The 26,217-nt window shown below is 37.2% G+C and overlaps 1 protein-coding gene across 1 annotated transcript in view; it reads right to left on the bottom strand.

Annotated features, from left to right (window-relative positions):
• LOC131992507 (CUB and sushi domain-containing protein 1-like) overlaps window positions 1-26,217 on the bottom strand; it is a 442,029-nt gene that overhangs the window by 178,500 nt on the left and 237,312 nt on the right. The window contains exons 7-10 of the mRNA XM_059358115.1: window positions 25,266-25,343; window positions 12,942-13,023; window positions 9,196-9,320; window positions 3,138-3,259 (exon numbers count right to left, since the gene is read on the bottom strand). Of these exons, the coding sequence (XP_059214098.1) occupies window positions 3,138-3,259; window positions 9,196-9,320; window positions 12,942-13,023; window positions 25,266-25,343 (407 nt within the window). The remainder of the gene's footprint in view (window positions 1-3,137; window positions 3,260-9,195; window positions 9,321-12,941; window positions 13,024-25,265; window positions 25,344-26,217) is intronic.

Raw genomic sequence — 26,217 nt, 5'->3', positions numbered from 1 at the left:
TTTCTCTTGTAGTTTATTTAATGGAACCCAGAACAATTTTTTTCATGTTTTTTCTTCTTTACTTTCATGAAGTAGAAACACAAGGTCTAAGCTTTACTGTGCATTTGGAGAATCTTTACACCCCTAGTTTCAATAATAATAAATGATATTATGCAGGTCAGTGTCTTTTGTTGCTGTGTTCTCATTAAAGAGCAGGCTGCCATGTGCAGGTGATGTACTTGAAGTGCACTCAGCCTTCCCACAACTCATTGAAACTGCTAAGTGCCACCTGGTTTAAAGCACACTATCAATGACAACAAGGAACATCAATATCAACCCACTGATCTTCAAACAACCTTTAGCATTTTCCTCAAAAAGCATCATCAATGCACATTATATCTGTTTTGACTTTTGTAACCATTTTCCTACATTAGAAAAAATCTCCGTGAACAGCAAATGTCCATATGTATGTGTAACATCATGGCATGCTGGATCATTACACTAAGTGGTGAAATAAGGAGGATTACACATTATGTGTTAAGTATTTTAAAAGGAGGGAATTAGAAAGCTAAGCCATGTTTAAAATATGCGTATGCATTGTGTACAGTGCCGATGTCTTAGTATAGTAGATTGATTGGACTGTGTCATTAATTTAGATTGTATTCTATTATATTATATTCTGTTCTACTCCAGTTTAGTCGAGTCTATAACGTGTCTTTATCCTCTTGTTTGCCTCTGTCCTTGTCTCTCCCTCTGTGTATGTAGATAGTGACATTCTGCAAATGGCAGCAGCTGTAGTAGCTGATAATCTGTCATTATAGCACACTCTTAAAGTGCTCTCAAACCTCAAGCATTTTAAACACACACACAAAATACACACACATACACTACACGAAACAGATAAAAGACATTCCATCTGTCATAAGCTAAGGCTATGTGAATCTATTATGCTCTATTGTATTGGATTCTATTTTAAACCCCGAAACTACACACACACACACACACACACACACACACACACACCACGGCACAAGGATGACTTTCATCTGTCACCTGACACGAAGCACCAAAGCATCACCAATATTATGTGGCACATTTGTAATGATGAAACCTCTATAAATGCAGCTGTGACAATTAATTTTTACCTTCCTGTGCTTAAAATAAGAACAGGTCACAACAGCAGTAAAGATAACGTCAATTCCAAAAAGATAGATTTTTCTGAACTGCAGTGCTATTTATCAATCTAGACTGTTTTGGTATAAGTTGCCAATTGTCTCGAATATAATGGATCCACAGACCTTGTTGTGAGCAGTTTTATGTTGGAAGCAAATAGTTCTTCTGTTAAACTGCTCACGACAATGTCCAAGGATTTTCTTGAGTAACCGGGTCATCATTTCAAGAAAGAGACATTGTTGTTACATTTTTCAAATGATTGTGTGCCGTATAGTTTCATTATACATGAGAGAAGGCAGTCATTAATATTCGGCAGATGTCTCTGTAACTCACACACAAAAAAAATCTAGATTAAAATAGCTAAGCGGAAAAATATGTCATTTTGATTTTGGTGTGATATGTCCCTTTAAGATGCAGAGCTGTCGTGTATGCCAAACACTGATTTGAAAGAAATCTGAAAATGCATACGAAGGCATTACAGTCTCATGGATGGGTGAATGAGATACATCCACACAGACATACAATAACACTTTGGTGAAACTTTATCAAAGCTATTGCAATTTCTCTTTATCAAGGTCAGAGAGAGAAAAAGGTGAGAACAAAAAACCCATTTCTCTCTTTGTCTTTTTTTCTCTCCATTCAATTATATCTTACCATTTCCACATTCTACTCCCTCAGAGGCTCAGAGGTGAGTAGACTCCATTTCCATCCATCTTTAGAGAAAACTTCAATGCCACATGTCAAGTACCTGCTTGGACATTCAGTCTCTTTTTTCTCTTTTCTCTCTTCCTGGCGCACTCGCTTTTTAATAGTGAAGTAGCTAGCTGAACATTCAGACCAATTTTTCTCCTCCATGCTTTCACTCTCTCTTTTTCTCTGTAGTTTTCAATGAGCTCAATGCCATCCTGTGCTCTTATTGCTCTTCCCTCTCTCTGCTCTCTCGCCATCTTCAAACTTAACATTTTAGACAAATCAAAGTGAAAGGAGGAAAGAAGATGATAGAAGGGGAAAGAAGACGAGAAGAGAGCAGAGCGGGGTAGATGAGGGGGAGAGGGGAAGAGAGAAAAGTAGAGAATAAAGAATAGAGATGTTTGGAAAAAATGAGAGGCAAGCGGAGGGAACGAGAGGAGAGCAGAGAGTACAGGAGCTGGGGAAAGGGAGAAGAAGTAAAGAAGGGTATGTGATGACACATGAAGAGGAGATAACACCAGAAAAGAAACTGCAGATAGAGAGACTTGAGATGTTGCACCGCAGGTAGATGAATTATTCATGTCTATATAACAATGACTCAACAACAAAGTTGCCTTCGCAAAATTGGGGAGGTGTGTTGACCACAAGCTCAGCATTAGCACCAGAATACAGTCAGAGAGCAGGAAAAGGACTGGACCACATTAGATAATGTTGTATTGTATGTTGTGCCACAGTTTCTTACAGTTTCTTAAGTTTCTTTTTACAGCTAGTCATGTTCTGTTTTTTTGCCTCTCCTGTAATTGTCACTGCCTTATTTATATCTCTATTTACCACAGGAACATTTCAGCAAAAGTCATGTAATAACACACACTCGCAACTGGGATTTCTGACTAATAAGGAATCTTTAAATAAATTAAAAATATTTAATATCAGTAGATATTTTGGGTCTACTCCCTTGCAGTCTTATAACATCCTCAACACTATGTTGACTTCTTATCTATATTAAATGACAACCTGTATAAACATTTTAACCATATGAACCAATGAAATAAAAATAAACAGTGGAGGACAACAACTGGTCAATATATGACATGAAAAAATAAATTGTTGGCAGAAAAATGTGTACTTACACAAAAAATGAATTGTCTCAAAGGTTTTAAGATCACTATATTAGACAAAATAATGTGCTGTAAGTAAATTCAAGGTGTAGAAGGAACATGTCAGATTATAATAACTATTTTGATGGAAATGCCTAGTGAAACAAAGGGGGAATAAAATAATGAAAATGAGCTCACCTTCCCAGAGTCCATTGCAGTGATGACCCACACACAGTGTGCGTTGTTCTCATATTGAACAGGGTAGTTAGGAGAAGTTATGACCCCTTTGGGCCCCCTTAGATTGCTGCCACAGGTACGAGCTACAGAGGAAGAAAGCAAACGAGAGAGACAGAGTTTTAAAAAAGATTTATGGGGTAATCAAAATTACACTTGCAGATGGCATCTTACCCTAAAAAGAGAAACAACAGAGAGAGGGTGTGGCAACCACAGAGAAATAGGGTTCAATGTTACCAAAAGTTTGGACATTTAGTTGGAACTACATCCAGTATTTTTTATACATATATATATATAAACATTTACTAAAAGAAGGGGAAAAATTCCAATGTTGTGGAAATGTAAAATTTAAAGAACAACATTGTATATTCATGCTGCAGAGGACAGGGGGGAATATTGTAATACTCGAGGAAGTGGATCCAATTGTACCAAAAAAGGCATTTCATAAGCTCCACAAATGTACTGTCTACAGGAGGGCTGCCTTTCAGAAACCTTTTACAATGGATGCAAACATAAAATGGTATAAAACCTAGAGCCCTGTGCAATGAAAAAAAAACATACTTTGAGCTGTCGGCTGAGGACTTTTTTCTTTCATCCTTTTTCCCACATCTAGATGAGTTTGTGTGTTTGAGAAAGCCAAAGGCTTTTAAACCAAAACGTTCTATGCCAAAGGCGATGTTGAGGTGAAGCTGTGAAACCTTATTGGGGTTATTGAAACCATGGTCATATGATGGCCATTAGGCCAGGTCTAGTGCGGCAAACACTGTTTCCTTATGATTTTAAAATTATGTAAGGTCACAATTAATCCAAAAATAAAGAACGACAAATCCAAAAACAACCAACCAGATAAATGCAATCATCTGGAACACTTCAAATATTAACTCCCAAAAATGTAAGGGTCTATGCCTGACAAGGCTTTCCCTAATATTTTTTATGAGGACAATCCAGAGGAGTCTGGAGCTGTTTTGATGACTTTGATGATGATTTGAATGGCTGATCTAACATATTTGAGACCAAAGATCACTTGGATTTATATTTGGGGGTCCATGTACAGTATCTCTGTTTATCTCTCATTTGCCCCCAACTCTTCTGCTAAAACTTTCAGCACCTTTGCTCCTGAAGAGCCTGCAGATCCCTGTTATCAATTTCATTTTTCATAATATCCTTCCTTGTGCTCTATTTTATCCATATCGATTTTGTCTTGTGTTATACTCAAGGTAATATTTCTTGCCTTCAGTACCTCATAAAACCACCCATGTGTTTATTGCCTTAAAGAGATATTTGGCAAAAAAAATTGTATTGTGTAAAAGTACCACTAAAAGCCCTTTTCTCGAGTACACTCATATGAAAAGGCTTACTTGACATTTTCAGTAAGTTTTAGTCAACAAGCACTTTCACCAGTGCGGAGGAAGTTTCATCTGATCATATATTGCCCTTTATCTATCGTAATGAGTTAGCTGGAGGTGTTCACTGCCATTAGAGGTAGGGAAGGACAATGCCATGGAGGCAAAAACATTCGAGACGAGAAAGGACATACCAGTAGTACAGAAAAATAGTAGAGGTGAGGAGTTAGAGGGAGATAGGAGGAAATAAAGTAACAAAGTTTGCAAATACAGACAGGCTGAGAGACAAAGTGGGGACACATTAGGGAGAGAGGTTAGAAAGAGACGAAAAGAAGGTAGAGAGAGTGAAAGATAATAATGTGAGAAAGGAACAGAAAAGAAATTGGAGGAGGAAGGGCAAGAGGCAGGAAAGAGACAGAGGCACAGAAAATACCACGAGAGAGAGGGAGAGAGAGGAGGACCTCAGATGACTGATCTGCCTGTTAATTAGAAAAGAGGGCTGAAACACACTGCAATACACACAGGTACACACACACACACACACACACACACACACACATGGACACACAGAAACACATTCATGGCGATTCATCCCAGAGACCAGCTTCTAATTAACATTAAAGTCTCAGCAGAGAATGAGAAAGGCTCATGGGTTTGAGTCCCAGGGGAGTGATCACACCAGATAGCACAATACACCAGAGCTACAGTAAAGGAATTTTTAACCTTTGCCTGCCTGTTTGGTTGTGGCTAACAGCCTTGTTTCTTACCTTCCTTGCTCTCTCTGTTAACTATTTTTTAGTCATTCCTGTCCATAACTACAGATACTTCAATAAAAAAATATGTCAAGACATGAATCACTGTCAAACATGCTGCTGCTGCAGTATGTTCTGAAATGTGACTGTGTAATAAAAATCCACCTTTTGAATTTAGATTCCCCCCCTAAAATGTACACTTCTGTAGTTTCAAATGAAGCAAAATAAGTTGTTCCACAGTTTAAAAATATTATTCATATGTTTTGCATATGTTTTTACCACTTCATTGAAGGAATATGAAATGTAATGCATACTGAGTGAAATCCAACAACTGCTGTCTATATTGCTTCACAATCCAAATGGAAATATTGTGCCGCAGATGTTTTGTAACATTGTGCCACAAATGTTATATTCATTTTAACAACCTGATCGAAAAGAAGCTGGGACGCTGAGTAAAATGTAATACAAAACAGAATGTAATAAATCCTGAATGTATATTTCAAACACAAAAGTTTATCTGTTTGAACATTAACCTCTTAAAGCCGAAGTTTGACTTTTCAATCGAATATATGTCACAAAGGATTAGAAAATTATCATATTTTGTTTAACTTTTTTGAAATTTGGGATTGTAATGTTTTTTTTTCCAAGTTCAGCTCAGAGATTGCTGTATTTTACCAAGTTCTCAACTCTTTTCATCAATCACGCAATTATTTTTTCTTTTTCGATGCTGGACAGGTATAGTTTTTGCTGAATAGCTCCCTAAGGGAGATGGTATGCGATTGAGTCGTTATTAGGAATATGATAATATTATGTGATTTAGGAACAAGACAGGTTGGTTGCTGACATATTTTTTAGATAACAAGAATTATTATTAGTCAGAGAAGGTCAAGACTAACGTTCCTTTGTTTATATAATTTCTGTTTGGCTGTTTATCCCCCTGAAGTAACTTTTGGTGTTATTTATTTGGGTATAGACAACATCTGGCATCCCAGATGAAGTCCTTGCTGTTGGCTTCTCGAAGCCATACTGCCTCCAACGTTTCCTTTTTTTGAAGCTTGTCCGACCTCTCAGAGTAACTTAGGGACGTGCAACTTTGGATTATTCAATTGGCTTGCTCAATTCTTGTCAAAATGTTTTGTGCACTTTATTTTATTTTACAGTATTGATACTGCCGTGTCGTCAGTAATATTTTAATGCACTGTCACATGGACACACTTTTCACTCATTTAGGGAGTACAGTAATCTTTCATTCTGATCATTGGTTAATACTGATTTAAGGATCAATTTAAATTTTTATTACAGACAGGTTCTTTTTACTGTTCGGATTTTATTCCAAATGGATTTCTTCTTTTTCACATAAGTTAATTGTGGAAACGATATCCACATGTCCTTCCATCTCTCTCTCTGTCTCACTCAGCCTTCATTTCTATTGTCTCTGTCTGACAAGAGCAGCCAGTATCATCAAGTCAGGCAGATTCCTGCAGTCACAGACAGACATGCAGACACAAAACAGGCACACACTCACACACACACACTTACACTATAATATGATGTGACAGGGACCCTATAGTGTGCGTCCGAGCACAGGGACTGCCTGTCCGTCAAACACACACACACAGCTCAAGGCTGTACTGCTGCAGCTATGAGGTGTGTGTGACATTGTCCTTTGGATGCTTGCTGTCAATGCAAGTGTGTGTTGTGTGCACGCACATTTGGGTGTGCATGCTATCTGTCTGTCTTTTCATTGTGTCGCAATAAACCCAACAGGGTATTGTCAGTAAACATGTGGGCAGTGAGAGCCCCTGCATCATTGCTCTGCCACTCACACAGTTATTTATTTAGTCACTCAGCCACTCAGTCAGAAAGTGAATCATGATTCGACACATAAAGAATCAACTAAATGTAAATCATACTGATATTACTCATTATGGTGCTGTGATAGTATAGCCTCTGCATTAGCAAATAAGATTGTATTTAACTTTAAACAGAGGATTACATGGAGAGTATCCCAACTAGAAACATTACAGACTGGCAGGGGATGTGTGCGGGCCACAACAGGAGGGCTCTGAAGCCTGTGATTAAAACCGCAGCATCATTGGTACCCATCTATTGAGCATCAGTGATATCGGTAAGGTGAGGTGCCTGCACTGACCCCATAGCATATTAAAAGACAATGCCCACCAAGCAACAGCCCTGTTCACCCTGCTGCTGTCCCGCAAGCGATACAGGAGTATCGTACCACCAGACTACAGAGCAGCTCTTGTCCTCAGGCAGTGAGACTCTTTGACTCCACCATAAAAATTGTTTGTTTTTCTCGTGTAGCATGAAGTGACTGCAACTTAATTTAGCTGTGCAACCCTGTGTTGTAAAATTACAATTTATTAACCTTAAATATATAACCTTGAATCTTGACAAAAAGGACCCTGGTCCCTCAGCTATGCTTGGAACTTTTAATACCGACAGAGCAGAGGATTCCTTGCCAGGGGAGCTCAGAGCGTCCAGGCTAATGACTGAAGGTGAACAGGGCTTTGTTGCTTTGAAACAACAGCCGCAGGACCTTAGGGAGCAGTAAGTACCATACCATAGATCAGCCTTTTTTTTAACCTTTTACTATCATCGATAAATCCCCTGAAGAGACAAAGACTTACAATGAATTTATTGTACTACCTTCTTTATAGTCGAAGAAGTAGAGATTGCAAACCAGAAACAAAACAAGTTGCCCATGTCATCCAATACATCTACAAGAGAAAGTGAAGAAATGTCTTTAGGTTTTTTTTAATTGGGCAAGTTTTATTGTTCTTTCATGTCAGCAAGTATGCTGTCCATGACAAAGACAAATTAATATACTATGGGAGAAAATGCCATTAGTGGTCAAATGACTTATTTGTTCTATACATCAGAACTTATTATTATTATTATTATTATTATTATTATCCCATTTACTGCATTCAATTGTTTTCTACAGAGGCAAAAACTACCTCAAATGGACTAAAGAATATCTTTACGCAATTGAGGAGGTGCTATCAAATTTAGCTCTTTCTTTTAGCTTCGTGAATGTAGTTTGTATTTTTTTAGTTTTTTAGATTAGTATTATAGTATAGTTATAGTATGTGCTATAATCCTGATTTGTGGTGAACATGTAAGTCTAGTTCTCAGTGCTACATCCCCTAAAGGAGTGGCATCTCTAATGACTTATACTCTCATTTGTCACCCTTGGACCTCAGGGGCGATAATAGCTGGTCACAAAGGTTGGTGGTTTAACTCCTTGCTCTATCTATAGCACACTGAAGTGTCCCTAAGCATAACACTGAATTCCAGATAACGAGGTCGGCCCCTTACCCAACAGCTCCGCCACCCTCCCTATATGAATATGTATGATAGCACTATATAAATGCAGTCTATGGATGTCAGTGGAAAACTAAAATACATTCTTATACTTTTTACCATAATTTAAAAACCTTAAGCAAATATCATGACTACCTGATATTGGATGAATGCTGTGATATAAATATATCCATAGTTCTCCTTTATATTTATATATGGAGCCAAATTAGTTCAATAAGGGATGTCCCGGTGAAATCTTAGGCCAATAGCTTAAACCTTTGTATTGTGTTGTTGCAAATAACCAACACAACATTTAGCCAGTTTACAACTGATGCAACATATCAGTGAATGTCATTTCATTTGCAGATAGACTGATGGCAGTCAACAAGACGAATATTGGCGATTACAGGGATGCGCTGATCTATCGGTGCAGCTCTGATAGAAATCAAACAAAAATAGACTCGATGCACATTGATTCCAAGCAGCAGACGTGTCCTTATGTTGTCGGTAGACATGAACACATTTATAAATAGCTCGAGCTCTAAGCCATGAACACCTAACAAGTCATAACAGGTTTCAAAAGAAATGACAGCTGGAACTTACTTCTGCAGATGGGTCTGTGGTCACTCCAGGCAGCCAGTGTGTCAGTGACTCGCTGACAGGTGATACTTTTAGATCCTTGTAGTACATAGCTGTCATCACAACTGAACTGGACGCTGGATCCAATTCTATTAAAGGAGACACAATAGTAACAGCAGTAGTCAAAAATAGTAAAGCTGATTTTAGCACTCAGTGCTTCATAAAGGTGATATTATGATACTTGTAGAGACCTCTTACATCACTGGTTATGCCTCAAGAGAACTGGGAAGGAATATAATTGTAGAAATAATGCATGAATGACAGCCATGGTATTAATGATGCAGTGTTTTTTTGATCACTGTGGAAGGCAACCATCCCCACAGATCATCCAATTAGGATCTATATTTCCTCTCTTTCTGTGAGACCCTTTATTTTTCTTCACTTTTGCCTTCTTCTTATTGTCTGCTCTCAGTTGCTATTGTCTCCTTCCTTTTCTCCACTCCTCCAGCCTTCTCTCTCATCATTTGTGCTTATCATTCTTGTTTCTCATTGCCTCCAACATCCCGCTGCCTCGCACGTGAGAGGGACATTCAGCCATCTGAGTGGAAGTCTGCATGGTGTCTTGTCTGTAAAGCTTAATGTCTCCTCCCCGCTGATAGACACCACAGTCAACCACCTGGCCAAACATTCGCTATGTAGGTTTCTGGTTGTTCAGTGGCTCCACCCTGTTGTTAAACACTGTAGAGTGGTACAGCCTGGCCAAATCTCACTGTTACTGCCTTTGTCACGGAGAGTTGGGTCATTCACTTTACAGCTACTGCTACTTCGGCGATGCTGATGACACTGAAAATACCTCCCATCCAGCCGCTCACTGTGAAATTTACAATTACAGGAAAGAAAACTTTGCCGTTATGGCTATTTCCTTGAAAAGAACTAAAGCCTTTCCATCGCAGTTGTTTATGTGGTTATATGTGAATCAAAATTGCCATGACAGAGTGAGTGACAACCATCTCGCACATCTGCACTGAACTTTTGTTTTCTCTGCAGTTAAGTTCTCTCTCCACTTCTCCTGTTTTACTTCATCACACCACAATTCTGTTCCAGCTCCTGCATCTAGGTGCTTAACGATAATTAGATACAAACCTGTAACACACACCCAACACATCCATGCCAACATGCATCGCTCTTACACATAAATGTGTAAAGATAAAAACACAAACACACACACAGAGGTAATGACCTTTCACTAACTCAGGCAGCTCCATTAATAGTCCAACAGAGTTTGTGGAGTCAAAGTTGCTAATGGTAGAAGCACACCGGGAGCTGGAGATTAAAAGATGATCATCATTTGAGTTGAAAGTTTTTTGGCCTGAAAATAGTCTCAGAAAAAGGTAAAAAGGCAAGGCCTGCCTCGATTCTCTCATGATCACAAGAGAAACTTAAGAGAAATTTAGACTCCACTGATGCTCAATGGATTATGTGATCATTTTATTGTTCTCACTTCATCATAAAATAGCAGATACCATGGAGTGAATCAATAAAAAACCCTGTGACCACCAAGTCCTTGATTATTAGTCAAGTTCCTACTTCCAAAACATTCCTTCCCATTCTCTCTAAATCAAATTGTTATCAGCAAACTCCACTACATCTTTGAAGAACAGGGCCTAATTGTTATTTTGTATTAAAGTGAATTGCTGGATAATAATTTGTTTTCCATGTATTCATGTCACACAAAAATATCCATCTGATTCAATTCAGGTTCGAGTCAAATCGTTAAAAAATAATTTCACTCACAAAAAAGGGGCTAAAAAAGTTCACCACGACAGGATGGGTGAAGGCAATCGGGTCGGCTGGCCCTGCCAATCAGGTGTCCCTTATTTATTTTTTTCGGGGAGTTGGCAACCCTATTGTTAAGCTAGATAACGAGTAAACAGCAGCACCAGAAGAACCACTGGAGGGACGTTACGTTCCTCAATTTAAAACGGAGCACACACCTTGGATGACTGAGGTCTGACTGCCTCCGACATGTCGCAGAGCAACATTATTTCCCTTCTTTCTGTCTCTCCGATGGTCTTTCCTTTTTGTTTTTGCTTTGTTTTGCTCTGCTCCACGCTCAACTCAACTTTTTTTTTAATAAGCAAACACCTCCGCAACTTAATCTAATAATCTAATTTTATCGATTTTATCGATTTGTTGTTGCAGCCCTAAAATACAATGAACTTTGCATTGTTACGAGTACCGATTAGATTGCATGATTGCTACATGTATTCAGAGCACAGATTTAATGTTCCTGATATGACTTCTTTATTGGATCATTGTAGCTGAGTTTGCAGGATAAGGGTGTTCATCTGTTCGTTTCCCATGCAAGAAATGGTAAAAATATAATAAACATTATCATATAGTATAAAAAGTTTAGCGCCTTAGCTGTAGCCTCTAATGTTTGTTCTCCATCATCGTTAGGAGGTGGGTGCGTGTTGTAAAATGCCCCACAACACTCCAATGTGTGTGTGTGTGTGTGTGTGTGTGTTTGAGATGAATGCGAACATATTTATATCTGCAGGGTGAAACTGTAGCAGCTAGGAATTTGCTTTCCTATAAGTGACAGAGGTTGGCGGATGTGGAGCGGGTCTGACAAGCACTAAACAGCTTCCCCCTTTAGGAGGATCTAAAAGACTGCAAATGTGAATATGTGAGTTTTTCAGGTTTGTTACAAGCCAGTTACATAAGGTGGTTCACATCTAAAAAGCCAGAGCTGTAACAACTAGTCCCCAACAGAAAGAAATAATTCATGATGATACACAAACGGCAAAACACTTCAGTCTCCAGAAAAAATGATGCAGAACTTTGGTGAGGATGTTCCATGTTCATTGGACCAATTTAAAGACCAGAAGAGGGGCAGAGCGGCACTCAATCCCAGTGTTGGAAGAGAAACTAAACAAGCTGGTTTATGAGGAAATAACTTCCAATGTGAACTGGGACCTAAGGTATGTTTGTAGCCTCAAAGTAATCTGGACAAGAAGAAACATGTTAAACATGAGGAGTGATCAGATCTAAGCTAAGCTCACCAAGTTTAAGTTCACTACTGCATCCTTGGTCCATCTTACATGTTACACAGGAGTATTTTTGTAAAGCCAAAGCAGATTCGGAGGGGGACCAACTCACCCAGTGAACTTGGTTGTACTGTGCAAACAGAGTTCAGCTCGCAGTACATATCTGTTCAGCCCACAGTAGGGTGTAATATAAATAGTTAAAAGTGAATCAGTCCATAAAAATACAAGCCCTCTGGAGTTCTCGTGATCCTTCTGATTATCACATGTATTGTGCTGGCAACAACCAAGCTGTTCTGATTTGTATAAATAAACCAGCAAAACATTAACCAAGCACAAAATGCACATAAATTGAGCAAGCATCCCTCTTCTCCCATATCGTCCAAATGATTTCATGAATTGTGCCAGGTTTGCAAATTTAATCCTCTGCAGGAAAAGTACTTTTGAGTGAGATAATTTCTGCAGACTGGTTTCTATAAATGTCTGACATGCGTACAATAATGAGCCCTCTGCCCTTTAAAAGATCAACAATATTCAAGGCACTTCTTCTGGGTGTTTTTAATACACTTGATTTGACCAAAACTGATGGACAGCAGTTGAGTTTTTCTCCTTTTTTTAACATAGTAGAAACACACAAAATGTATGTTTGAACAATGCATGTGCATTATTAAATAAGCGTTTTGCTAAAAAAAAAAAAAAAATAGCAAAAAAAAGTAAACTTACTGGAAGTTTGAGCCCATCCTCTTGCCATTTTCTGGAACTCCGGGATCTGGACAAACATCCCCAGCAAGACCGCTTTGACTCACTGGAAGAAAAAGGAAAAAATATGGTAAGCAGTGTCTTGTTGTTGCTACGGAAGTGCATTTGATAAGGTTATTTTCGCACACTTTAGGGACATCTTGTCATTATTTGTGTCATGCATGGCATCATATTATGCTGACGGGTAAATCATTAAACTTGTTCTCATCCCACATTTTACAGTAAGATGAAAGTGAGAGAGGATAAAAATCATCCTTGTTATTGTGACCACAAGCATCTGAGTATTTTTCAATATGCGATGACAGGCAAGTGTTTAAGCGCAACACGGATAACTCCAACTGTGAGAAATATCCCCAACTGTTGTTGAGAATTCACAAAATGAAGCACAGAGTCAGCCTTTGAATTTTAAAATAGATGTATTCTCAGTTGACTCAGGAATATGTTTGAAAAAATACACAGGCTTCAATATGAAAACAGGCCTTTTCCTTTTGTGTTTATTTTCCTACCTGATGGATATAATCATAATAAAAAAAGATTAAAAGATTTTTAAAAAATGCTGTTCATCAAAGAGCAGCAATGGATACCCTTATCATGATCAGCCTTTTGTAATTTATCTGTCCAATCAACACAAAATAAACAAGACTCTCTGTGTAACTTGTCCTCCAGAAAAGGATGAAGAAATATACCAACACATGTTTTGTTTTCTTCCTTAAAAGGACAAACTGTAGTAACCGGTTTGACAGTCCCACACAAACACTTTCTCTATCGCATTCTCTACATGTTTAAACAAGTTCAATTTTAAAGGCTTTTAAAGGCTCTTTTAATGCCATCTTAATGATACCAACAACAACAAAAAACAGTAGACAGAGCGCTGATGCAGGTACCTTAAGAGAAGTGAGGTAAAAGGTGCTTTTTATTGGACAGCATAGACTGTATAAATCGGTGGGGAGTTGCAGAAATCAAAAGGAAAAATACTAAGGCAGACCTTCTGGTTGCAAAAGTCAAAAACCTGCTATTGCTTTGTGACCTCATTTTCAGAACATTGAAATTATTAACAAAGACAAAAGGTCTTAAGCTTCCAGTGCCAGAGTTTGGTGTTTCCCTTTTGACCACCTTAAATATAATTTAAGAACAGTAGCAATACACATCAAATTTACTTGTTATCAGATTGTTGTCAGTTCAAAATATAAAATGACAATTCTCTGTACAACACAGCAGTATTCTGCTCTTCTGCAATGGTCAAATTCATAGTTCGGAGTAAGGGTCGACTCCAGACTCACACACACGCACACAGCAGGGGAAATATTCATCACTAATAAGAGAATGACTAGTTTAGATCACAGTGTGAAATATCTGCAGCATTCAACAGCATGACTAAACACAAGAACATCTTACAATCACATCCAATTAACAACTAACAATTGACTATTTAACTCAACTTGCTGACTCAGAAAACTCCTCATGTCTCTAACCTTGTGAAATAAGAAAAAGCTCCCCGTGGCAACATTACTGACATCACTCGCATGACTAACTTAATTAACACTTTTGTGACAGATCACAATTTACACTTATGAAACATAATCACACTGTAATTTATTTCCACATCTCTTGCTTGGGATCACATACACAAAATACATCATATTAATTCTGAACGGGCCATTTTTTTACTTGTCATAGAAGAAAAACACAGGTGTTGCTCGAAACATTAACAAAGGCCCTGACATTTTAAGCTGTCACAGGGAACAGTTAACGCACAGGTGAAACACATTTCATTAACTATGGCTCAGTTTCATTAAGTGTTCCAGTAAGCCATGACAGACAGCTGGCCTGCACAAAACCAGGACGCTAAACAATGCTCAACTAAGGGAATGCAGTTGTTTCATGTTATCAATTACACCTATGCTTTTCCTGCTTTGACCAGCCAAAATGGTTGCTGTGAAAAGAGAGAGTTAGTGAAAGAGTTATAGGCTGAAACACTACAGTAGAATGTACATTTGTCTTTTAATGTTTAACTGGATAAAACATGTAAAATAAAAACAAGTTAAGCTAATCAGGTTTGCCTGGTAAAATAAGCTATAGTCACATACAAATTCCACACATCGTCACACTGTTTTTTTGCCTAAATCTCCTCATGAAACCAGCCACCTATGGTAAAATACATCCTCAGTTGATCAGATCATGTGATTTTACCCCTTTAAGATAATGGCCCTTTCGAGTGTGTGACTTAAGCGGATTTATTTTGCCTAAGTCAAAATAAAATGTGACTTAGGCAATTTTTTTAACATGCCTTTGTGACTTAAGCAAGATATGGTAACACTTTATTTTGAAGGTGTCTACATAAGAGAGACATGAGCGTGTCATAAACATGACATGGGATGTGTCATGAACATTAATGACACTTTGAAGTAACATTAATGCTCATGATACTTGTCATGTCATGTTTCTGACAGGCTCGTGTGACTCTTATGTAGACACCTTCAAAATAAAGTGTTACCATAGTTTGCTTAAGTCACAAAGGCATGTTCAAAAATTGCCTAAGTCATTTATTTCTCTTAAGTTACATCATTTACACACAGTGCTATTCCTCTGCCAATAGCCATCCTTTGTTACATTCTTTTTGAGTGTAATGATCAATAAATGTCATATGTATCACTTTTGGTGAAGTTTTTTGTGTTTCCTGCAAAACTTGAAAAAACGAGTTGGGCCATTATTTTAACAGGGTGAAGACATGTATATTTTTCACATAGATGTAAAGTCGTATGGAGAAAGGAATGGGTTGAACAAAATACATGTTTAATGCTAAATAATACATGTTATAAAGGGTTGAATGCCGGAGCCAAACATTAGCTTGGAATTACCATGACAATCAAAAGCATTTTGCATGTACTTCAAAAGGCAGCAGGGAAGGCTATTACAGTAAATATTGTAGTAAGCTAATTGCAAAACTAGCGTGTTAGCATTAAAGTTAGCTAACATTACAGATTACCTGTTAGCTAACTGTTTAGGACAAACGGTGTAGAACGATTTTTTCTCTTCACAAAATTAACTAACTTACATTTGTTTAGTGTAACCTTTTATCTCAGTAGTTCTTCACATTGTTATTTATTTCCCACAACATGCTAACAGTACCCTAGCTAACCATACCCTGACAAGCCTCAGGTCAAAACCATACTGTCTATGGTCAAAATACATTTTAGAAGCTGTCAGTTGTGAAAAGTCAACTTCTGCAACAACAACAACAAAAATTGCAAAAAGCTCCTCCCTTTTGAACTTCAGCTTGTCCTTAAACAGAGCTTTAATTTATTCTGCCACAGAGATGTTTGACAGATCGCTGTAGGCCTGTGCTTCTCAACCTTTTGCATGTCAAGGACCACTAAATTGATACACATTAGTACCATGGACCCTTATTTGATAACAATTTCGCTTCAGGGACCTCTATCTGAAAATATTTCGGTTGTTAGATAAGATTAAGGCCAGGAGAATTATATCGTTGTCAACTACACTTTAGTAGATAACCGTGGAGGAAATGAAACTTAAGATCAGAATAGTGCCTCTATGACTCTCTAGTGCTCACTTCTATAGTGAATTAAATAGTGAGAATACACTATTTCCATTACTTTTCAGCTTACTTAAGATTCAGATTTTACATCGAAAACTCAGGACAAGCTTATACATTTTTTATATAATTATACTATAAATAAATTTAAAAAAAGTAAAAAAATAAAAATTATATAATACTATAAATATTTTATATTTCTTTTATACAATTCACACATTTCCATTTTGGCTTCATAATTTGTGATTGTGATTTTCACTTAATACATTGTCAAAATTACATACTTTTACTTTTAATTAAAATATTAAAAGCAGGTTATTCGCTTTAAATTCACTTCCATCCCTAATAAAGTTGCCATGTTCTTAAATAATAATAATAATAATAATAATAATAATAATAATAATAATAATAACAATAATAATTATAATTATAATTATAATTATAATAATATCATCCAGAACATCTTGGCACTTTCCCTCAGTTTTAAACTAATAAAAATGCTGAAGACCTTAAGGCTTTCCAGTATGTGTGGAACCTAATTGCTGGCATTATCCTATTTACCTGCCTCCATAATAAGCATTATCTGTGCATAGTGATATAGTTTGAATTTGTAAAATGTTATGTACTACTAATCCAAACATGTAGCGTGTAAAAGTGCACAAGGATTTAATAAAACCTCCCAAAAGTAATTCTAAAAAATAAATAATATGGAATGGCAGTTAAAGAGTTGAAACCAACATGTGTAGCAATTTAATGAAGATAACTGTCCTCACATTTCAGTATCGTATTCCCTCCTCTTTTTTCATTTAGCTGCATGATCTTTTCTGTGTCTAAAAAAAGCACAAACCCCAAACACATGGAAATTTCTGTCCGGCTCATATTTGGGATATTTCATTGGTTTTAGACATCTCTGAGGCTGGGAGCATCTGCTGCATGCCTAAAACGTAATGTAAATGTAAATGAGACCAGACAACATGACAGAAACCAGTTTAGACCAGCTCTGTCTTAATGGAACTCTGTGGATGAATAATGATGGTTAACAAAAAACAAAAAAATAAAGGGAAAGGAAAGAGAGAATAAATAAAATGGAAATGAGGAGAATGCTGAATAGGACTACAACAGCACAAAGGGAAAAAAAGAGAATATCCTGGAGAGAGATCATTATCTGACCTCTTAACATCTCTCTTTCTCTATCCGTCCATCTTTTCTTATATTTTTCTCACTTGCATCTCTCTTCCTGTCTTCCTCATCTGCGTCTGCTCCCACTCACTCCTTCTCTCTACTTTTTTTATTCTCATCTCGCTCACCCCGCTTTTTTTCTCTCTCGTACACATTAGCTGCAATTTACAAAGGGGTGCTGAAGTGTGGTGCATCCCAGCATAAAAGATGGATGATGCGTTTGTGTGATTTTGCTGTGTGTGTGTGTGTGTGTGTGTGTGCTGAGGGGTTGCGAGCGTATAGACGCTTTGTATGCATGTTTGTGTGAGATATGATGCAAACAGAACAAGCTGTCTTGTTGCTCTGCTGTGTTTTTTGATGTTCTGTCCAAAAATCACCACACAAACACTTTCTCTATCGCGTTCTCTCATCCCTTTCTCTCTCACTCATGTTCAAATGGTTTTCATTGGCATCGAATACAAAGGTTCATATTGCCGAAACAAATCCAGCTCATGCAAACAACATGAGATTGTTATAGAAAAAAACAGCTGCCAAATATCTGGCAATACTGCTGGGCTGGTGTCAGAAATCCTCAAGCTGACTTAATCCCATATTTGCACTTAAAAGGCCATTCAACATTTAAACACAAGCTTATGATGCATAATATAATTTCCCTATCATCAAAGTGTCTTCAGTAAAGCTTTCATCTCCAAAAGTCAACTTTTTAGGAATTTTTTAAAAAAGTGATTAATTTTCTGCCCATGCATGTTTGGCATTTTTGACATCTGTAATAGACTCCACTTCTTGCCAACCGCCCACTTCTATAGACAGGGTTTAAACTCACTAGAAGACTCAGTTCTTCTGCCATTTGTCTTAAACTACTCACTATACACTCACCCAACACTTTAAACATATCAAAGAGCCCACTGACCTACCTAACTACCTCTGTCCTTTAGTTTTATATTTAATTTTATGAAACTCTATATCAGGGGTATATGCATACATTGATCTGTATCGACATTCAATGATCCACGATCCAATGTCATTGACAAATGACAAATATTAATACATATCGTCATCTTTAAGATATGCCTTTACTTTGAAATTTCACCATTATATCCTTATCATTAAAAAAAAAAAAAAAAAAAAAAATATATATATATATATATATATATATATATATATATATATATATATATATTTTGTGAGTCTATGTACCTGATTGTGTTAAATGGGGATATGATCTTGATCGCAGGCCCCTGAATCGTGGCAGACTGTGTGATATCAGCAAATATTTTATTGTTGTCCAAAGTATTAATATAATATTGCATCTTGAATTTCACCCCTACCCTGTTATATATTTCAGAAGGACATGCTGTACTTTTTTCCTCCATTATATTTATTTGACAACTAAAGTATTTGCAAAATACCATCATTAACAAATGGCAAATCAACATTTAGTTAATAGTAACTGTACTATTAACAAACAATGGAATCATTCTTTCTTAATTAATTATTATTCTATAATTTGCATAATTGAACAGTTTATTGTTGCACAGATCAGAACATTTTATATACTATATAAGGTATTTATTAAATTATTTTTACCTTTAGGAAATCATTTCTCTCTCTCTCTCTCTCTCTCTCTCTCTCTCTCTCTCCCTCTCTCTCTCTCTCCTCATTTTTATATTTATCTTTCTTGCCTGTGGAGTTGTTGATTAATTCATCTTTGTATTTCTGTTACTTTATAAAATCTGCTAATTCCGTATGAATTGTAAAGGTAAGTGATGTTGTTTCCACTAATTTTAAAAAATAAATAACAGAAACAGCCCACAGACAGGCAGTATTACAACAGTATTTGACATCCCAACAAGCATAAAAAGGATTATGTGGCTGCTGCCATCACCATCTGCCCTCAGCACGGCCAGATTAGACCTGACACTGTTTTCTTTTTGTGTATCATGACCTATTAGTTCTGCTCATTCATAAATATTTAAGAGGGTGAGACACATAAGTCATTCTGAAAGTGGAAACCTATTTATTTAGTTTAAATCAATTTAGCATCTTTAAGATATATATTATAATAAACTTAAATTTAAATGCTAATAATGTACATTTGTGTTGTAAATGATGACTCTGAGGATGATAAATTGAATCTTTTTTTATAATTTTAAAAAAAATGTTTTTTTTTAAATGGTGCATTTAATTTAACTGATAAGGACGCATCTACTGTTAATTTAAATTTAATAACAAAAATGCTTTAAAGAGTTCTAAAAACATGGTTAAGCTCATATAACAAGCCAATACTGAATATGTACATTAAGGTTGTACATAATGTCCTGTCTTTCCTGCTGTTAGTTTTGTTTTCTTTGTAGTAAGATATTGTTGTTGAAGTTCCCGAGAGAAAAAGTCACAAACCACTGGCTCGGGGAATTGGAGAGAAATGGAAAACCACTGGCTTAGAGGGCAACGTAAAGACGGATAAACACAAAAGACATTTGCATTGAGAATGCAAAACTGTGTAGCACAAAAAGTTTAGTTATTACAACAGCCGACAAATGAACCATTAAGAAAAAAACTGTGGCCAAAGAGTCAATGAGAGTGTGTGCAAGGAGAAAAAGTGAGGCAGGGAGAGCGTGGGAGAGAGTGTTTGTTTGTGCGCGTGTGTCTGTGTGTGTGTGTGTGTGTGTGAGAGAGAGAGTAATCAGCTGACATGTGTTTCAGGTAAGAGCCTTTGAGGTGCTCTTCAGATGCCTGCTAGATGAGGAGAGAAATGTCTGAAGTGCAGTTTGCTGATATGCTCTCTTCCGCTGCTCTCCCCTGCTCTTCTTGTTGCCTCTTATCCACTCTGCCCACTCTCTCTCCTCCACCTTTTCCTGCTCACGGGTCAATCAAGCCGAGAGCTGAAATCTGCAGCCATCTTCCCAGCATCATTTTGTTGAGCCCACAAGATTTATCCACATAAATGCACTTGATATGAGGCAGAGGCAGAGCTATGTGTGATGGAACACATCGCTAAAACAATATTCTGACTGTTACAGTCTGCATTACTGCGAGCTTTTCCCAAATATATTCAGCAGTGGGGCTGACCCATCCTGCGATTTCCATGTTTCAAGTGGTCGCTTTCACTTGAGTGGAACGCGGCCCAGCACCACCTTGCCTGACAATTCTGAAGAAAACACTGATTATAAATCACACTCTCACAATGATGATTCATTACAGTTCTAGGTCATTGTCTAGGGAGTAAAACTCCTTAATCACAATCTTCCAGACTCTCTATAATTATGACACATCCTCAGCAGTAAGCTAATGTTACCGCTGAGAGAGGGCAACTGGCAACTGTGAGATGGGTTGTTTTCATTTGAATTTCATTTTACATTGTTCATATATACTCATACTCATATATTTGTCTTTTAATTGGCTTTTCTATCTATCTCTTGGCTTTTCTATCTATCTATCTATCTATCTATCTATCTATCTATCTATCTATCTATCTATCTATCTATCTATCTATCTATCGGTCTGCTCAGTATCACATAAGATTCCAATCAATAGTGAGCGTGATAATTATTCATAAACAGACTGTTCTCAAACAGATTTAAACTTATTCTCATGTGTGTCTGTCTATTAGACTGTGCTTATATTATAGGCTTGAGGCTGTTACAGACAGTCTTTTAGATTATGATTCATAAGCACTCCATTCTCCAGACAGGTAAAACTCATTATCATCAGTCTCTGGTTCTTTGTAATGATTATATATTGCATAATTCTCTGCCATACAGCTATGATATTACCAGTGGGAGTCATATGGTGTAAAGAAGTGTTGTTCAAAGACTGGTTGGGGACAAAAAGTGGACCTTGGTCCTACCAACGTTTTAATGATCCTGATTCCCGGCCTGATGGCCCAACTGAAGTAGATAACAGTAACCGCACTGAGCCCTTCGACCCAATGTGAAAACCCACATTTACTGAAATTTGGTCCCCATAAAAAAAAAGCTAGTATGTTTTAATGAGCATGGGTCCCATGGTGAGAAACTAAATTTCTCATTTAGGTCCAGGGCTGCAAAAGCTTAAGGGAGCCCTGGACTACACAGTTAATAGTCATTATCATCATTCTTTGGCTCCACATTGTGATCGCAGATAAAAAAAGCTTGTTCTCTACAGGGCAGCATAGTGTGAAAGCGACTTTTAAAAGTCTTTAAGCACATATGGAACCACTGGTGATCATTGTAATTTTACTTCAACATCATGATAAATCCATATAGGGAAATGTGCAACAACATCTGGACAACAGGTCGTAAGATTAACTCTTTGGAGATCAACTTGCCTGCTTGCAGAGTTACAGTTTGTTTTCTAGCAGAACATCACATTTCCAAGGTTATATTATAATTTATTTTAATACATGTACATGTCTATCTGTGAGAAACCTCTATGGACCGTGCACGATAAGAGAGCTACTTCACAACAAGATGTTTTTGTTAGCTGCCCCTTCTCATAACAACCGAATGCAATAGCTTTGGACTCAGCAAACTGACTTCAGGCAATTCTTTCACATGGAAACAACTTTTATACGAGTGTGTATATGTGTACATCTGTGTGTGCACTCAGTTTGTGCAAGCGCGAGTAAAAAAGAAGGTGTGTGTGTATGAGATGTGAACTCTTCACTGAGCCCCACATCATTGATAAATATAATAAACCAATGTGCCCCGGGAACTCCTCGCATATGCATGCACACACTCAAATACCAGTTTAAATCTTAATTGCAGCAACACATGAAGAAGCACACAAGCACATAAGATTTCTTCTCTGCATACACACAAAAAAAACACCATACTAATGTTAATTGCACCAGCACACGCTTGGCTGAGCGTGTAAATCAGCAGAATTATTGATGAGGGTTTTATTGTGAAGCTAAATGCTAAGGAACGGATGAGGTATGAGATTGGGCTTCCGTGACAATTAAAAGTCTCCGTCACATGATCTGAATACTGTAATAGAGGCATCTCCATAGTGCTAAGAAATATGTCTGCCATTTGTAGAAATATTCACCACATCTATCATTAAAGTCATTGTTTAACTGCTTTGTGCACAATTTTATTTTTAGCTTTGTTTTGTTTCCCATTAGCTGCAACTGGGGTGAGAACTATTTTTCCATTTTCATAAACTAGTCAAACATTCGAAGAGCCTCGGCAATTATTTGCCTTTAAAGTGTGAGTTAGTAAAAATAACCACTGATGTATTTAAATCTTTGTACAAACAGAACCAAAGATGGTTCATCGGGTGTGAAGGTATCACATAATTGTAACTGAATAAATACTTAAATTCTTAAACACAACCACTTGAGGTTTATTTTAATGGCCTAAAATCCAAAATAAACCACACAAATTGACACCTACTGTGCACATTAGTTGCCAGCAATGATACAAACTAATGGTGTAACAGTTATGAATCATCTTGAGACTTTCTCTGACAACGCTTTGTCTTTGTTTGTTTTTTTCATTTTGCACTTTGTAATATGACCACAAAACTTCACACAGGTTTCTTCACATCATTTGGTTGATATGTGAGAAAATCCACATTGGGCATTTTATCATGCCTTTGATTGAACATCAATCCTGTCCGTCATTTCAAAACAAAACAAAACACCTTCACATGTTACTTGGCTTGCTGTTTGCCTAATGCTGTTTTCACTGCACCAGCAAAAATGGGAAATCATTTTAATCATTTACAGCACACAAATTACAGCCTGAAAATGCTAATTGATGTCATGATTAGCTTTGACATCAAGTCATGATTTGTATTCAAAACTGCTCTACTCTATAGCTATAATAAAAAAATGCAAAATACAAGAAACAGCTTTCACCATTTCACAATCGTCTACTTAAATTCCATTGAAATGACATGTGGCATATTATGCAGTAAAGAGCTGAGCACATGAAAAGGAGATGAAAGTGGAAGAAATCCATATACTGGCCTTCATTATGTCCACTATAGGATTGTACCGTATCTTTACTGGCTTACAATATGTCTCTGAGGTGGATTGTCAAAATGTACCCATTAATGACTTTACCTAACGGAGTCTACATTGTCACTTTCCAGTTTCTTGACTGCACCTCCTGAAGGAACAAACTAGATGTAATGGGCTCATTGCCAGTGTTGGCCATGGAGACTCCCAACACAAAACTACGAGACTCCACTTGAAATTCATAAAGTTAGAGTATAACAAAAAGCCAAAATGGATAGAACAATGACTTAACCATTGAAAAGCAACAGCTACAGCCAATGCTCATTATGCTGCATTGACTATATTATAGACTGTAGCAGATTATCATCCTGACACCAGTACAGGGAGATTCAATGTGTGAAAAAGAGAGCTTGAAAAGTTTTTCAGACCATCGCAACAGTAACAAAATTGAGGCTCATGAGAATGACTTTGAATGGAACATCAACCAGTCAATCAGCTCCTTCCGCTCCTGCATTATTCATCATAAAGCAGAATGTGGTTGCCAGATCAGCACGCAGAAGAAGAGTCACCCAGCTGAAAGGCCCCATTCAAGATTCAGAAAAGTCCCAACACCTTTTCCTCTGTGTTAACTCTGATGGTTACAATGGAAAACCTCGGCTAGCCCGGTAGCAGAGCTGATTAACCTATTCTGCCACTTGGCATCACTGTCTAATGTCAATCAATAAAAAAACATCTAATATTTGTAACTTTGTTTTGCATGATGAAATACAAAACATTAAACGGTAAGGTCGCTCTTTCTTAAATCAATCATGATGGCTGTACAGGAAGCTGACACAATGAAGAATACCAAATACATGTTCACCTATAAAGTTGGAATAATTTTGTTTTCAGACAAAATCCTCTGTTAATTGTAGTTTCATTGTCATTGTGATATGTTTGGAAGAGATTGATAATTACAGTTTTTGAGAAGATATACACTTTATCCGTCAAGAATAAATCACATTGTCATAATCATTTCATGAAAATAGGTAAAACTTATTTTATTGCAACTTTATGGGTCCGACCGTGTAGTACATTCTGACTCAGTTTGCTCTTTGAGATTTTAATAATGAAGAAATTGAGGTTGGGTTGAGAGAAAAGCAGATTTGTTTGCATCATTGGTTGGTTCGCACTGAACTGTGTTGTGAGAATAAGTTCAAACTTGACTGCTACTGTAGGATAAAATGTCTTTCTTTCTAAGATTTCTTTGCAATACTGGCTGTATTTTTAATATATATTTGCTTCTATGATTAAAACTTTCTTCTGAAAACACAAAAAGCATATATTTATAGAACTGTTGACCTGAAATTGACCTCTGACCTCTTGAGGGAAAGACTAAAAGGACAAAGAAAACGGACTCCTAACTCCTACAAGGGCAACCTCAGTTTTGTGTCCTTGATACAGTGTGTGTGTGTGTGTGTGTGTGTGTGTGAGAGATTGTGGAGATTGTGTTTGTATGTGTGTATATATACGCATTTTTATATGTGACCAAATGTGTTTAACTTTGGTATGATCTTTCTTACTGACCTACAGTCACAAACACACAAACAACACACAGTAGTTTACTTACAGACAGCATTTTTGTGACTGGAGTCTTTACTGGGCATCATCTTCACCCCTCTGGACTTCAGCTCTATTGCTTTCTTCACTGAAGAAAGAAGAAGGAGGGGGGTTATTAATGTAATAATAAATAATGCTGTATTAAACTTAAATTAATGTACATTTTTTGAGGGCATATTATTTCCAGGGTTGCTATTGAGTACACATTAGCTTTGTGATTAACTCAGAAACGATTTCACACTCCCCCTCAGATAATAAACCAACGACGAATGCAACAGAGGCAGAAACTGAAAATTAGAACAGGGAAAAAGGAGGAGACATTAACAGACAAAGACAAGAAGGGACAAGAAAGGGAAAAAGGGAGGATAAGAGCAAAGCAGTGGAGCAGCTTGAAAATGGATTCCATCTATTTTATCCCAAGTAGCAGCATTGCAGAGGATAACGGAAAAAATATGTGCTACAACCAAACTTCATTCCACTGAGAAACAGATTTGGCATGAAAAGCACATCTTTCTCTCTCACACACACATACACACACACACAGACACACACACACACAAATATCACATGCAGACAAAAACAGAAAGGAAATGACAGAAGTACCAATGGCAAGAGCAAGAGACCGACAAGTGAGGAAAGACAGACAGCATGAAGTGAAGTGAATAGAACAAGAGATAGAGACGGACAGGGCGGCAGACACTCTATAAGAGATACAGGTCTCGGACCGCCGTGTTTTGTGTCGGAAGCAGCCAATTAAATCCAAGCAACTACGTGGAAAACTAATATGCACCTTAATTTGCTGATTAAGTAATACAACCAGTCAATTAGACGACAGGAAAGGTCCAGCAAGTCCAGTCAGGTGGTTTCAGGCTTCTATCACCAATAAATGTAATTTCTCAATTACAGTGTATAAAAATATCATGCAGGGAAGCTACCATGTATTTCCAGTGCTACATTGTTCT

Source organism: Centropristis striata, chromosome 2, assembly GCF_030273125.1.
Source record: "Centropristis striata isolate RG_2023a ecotype Rhode Island chromosome 2, C.striata_1.0, whole genome shotgun sequence".
Lineage (NCBI taxonomy): Eukaryota > Metazoa > Chordata > Actinopteri > Perciformes > Serranidae > Centropristis > Centropristis striata.
The sequence above is the reverse complement of the archived record's forward strand: the minus strand, read 5'-3'. Positions and strand labels throughout refer to the sequence as shown.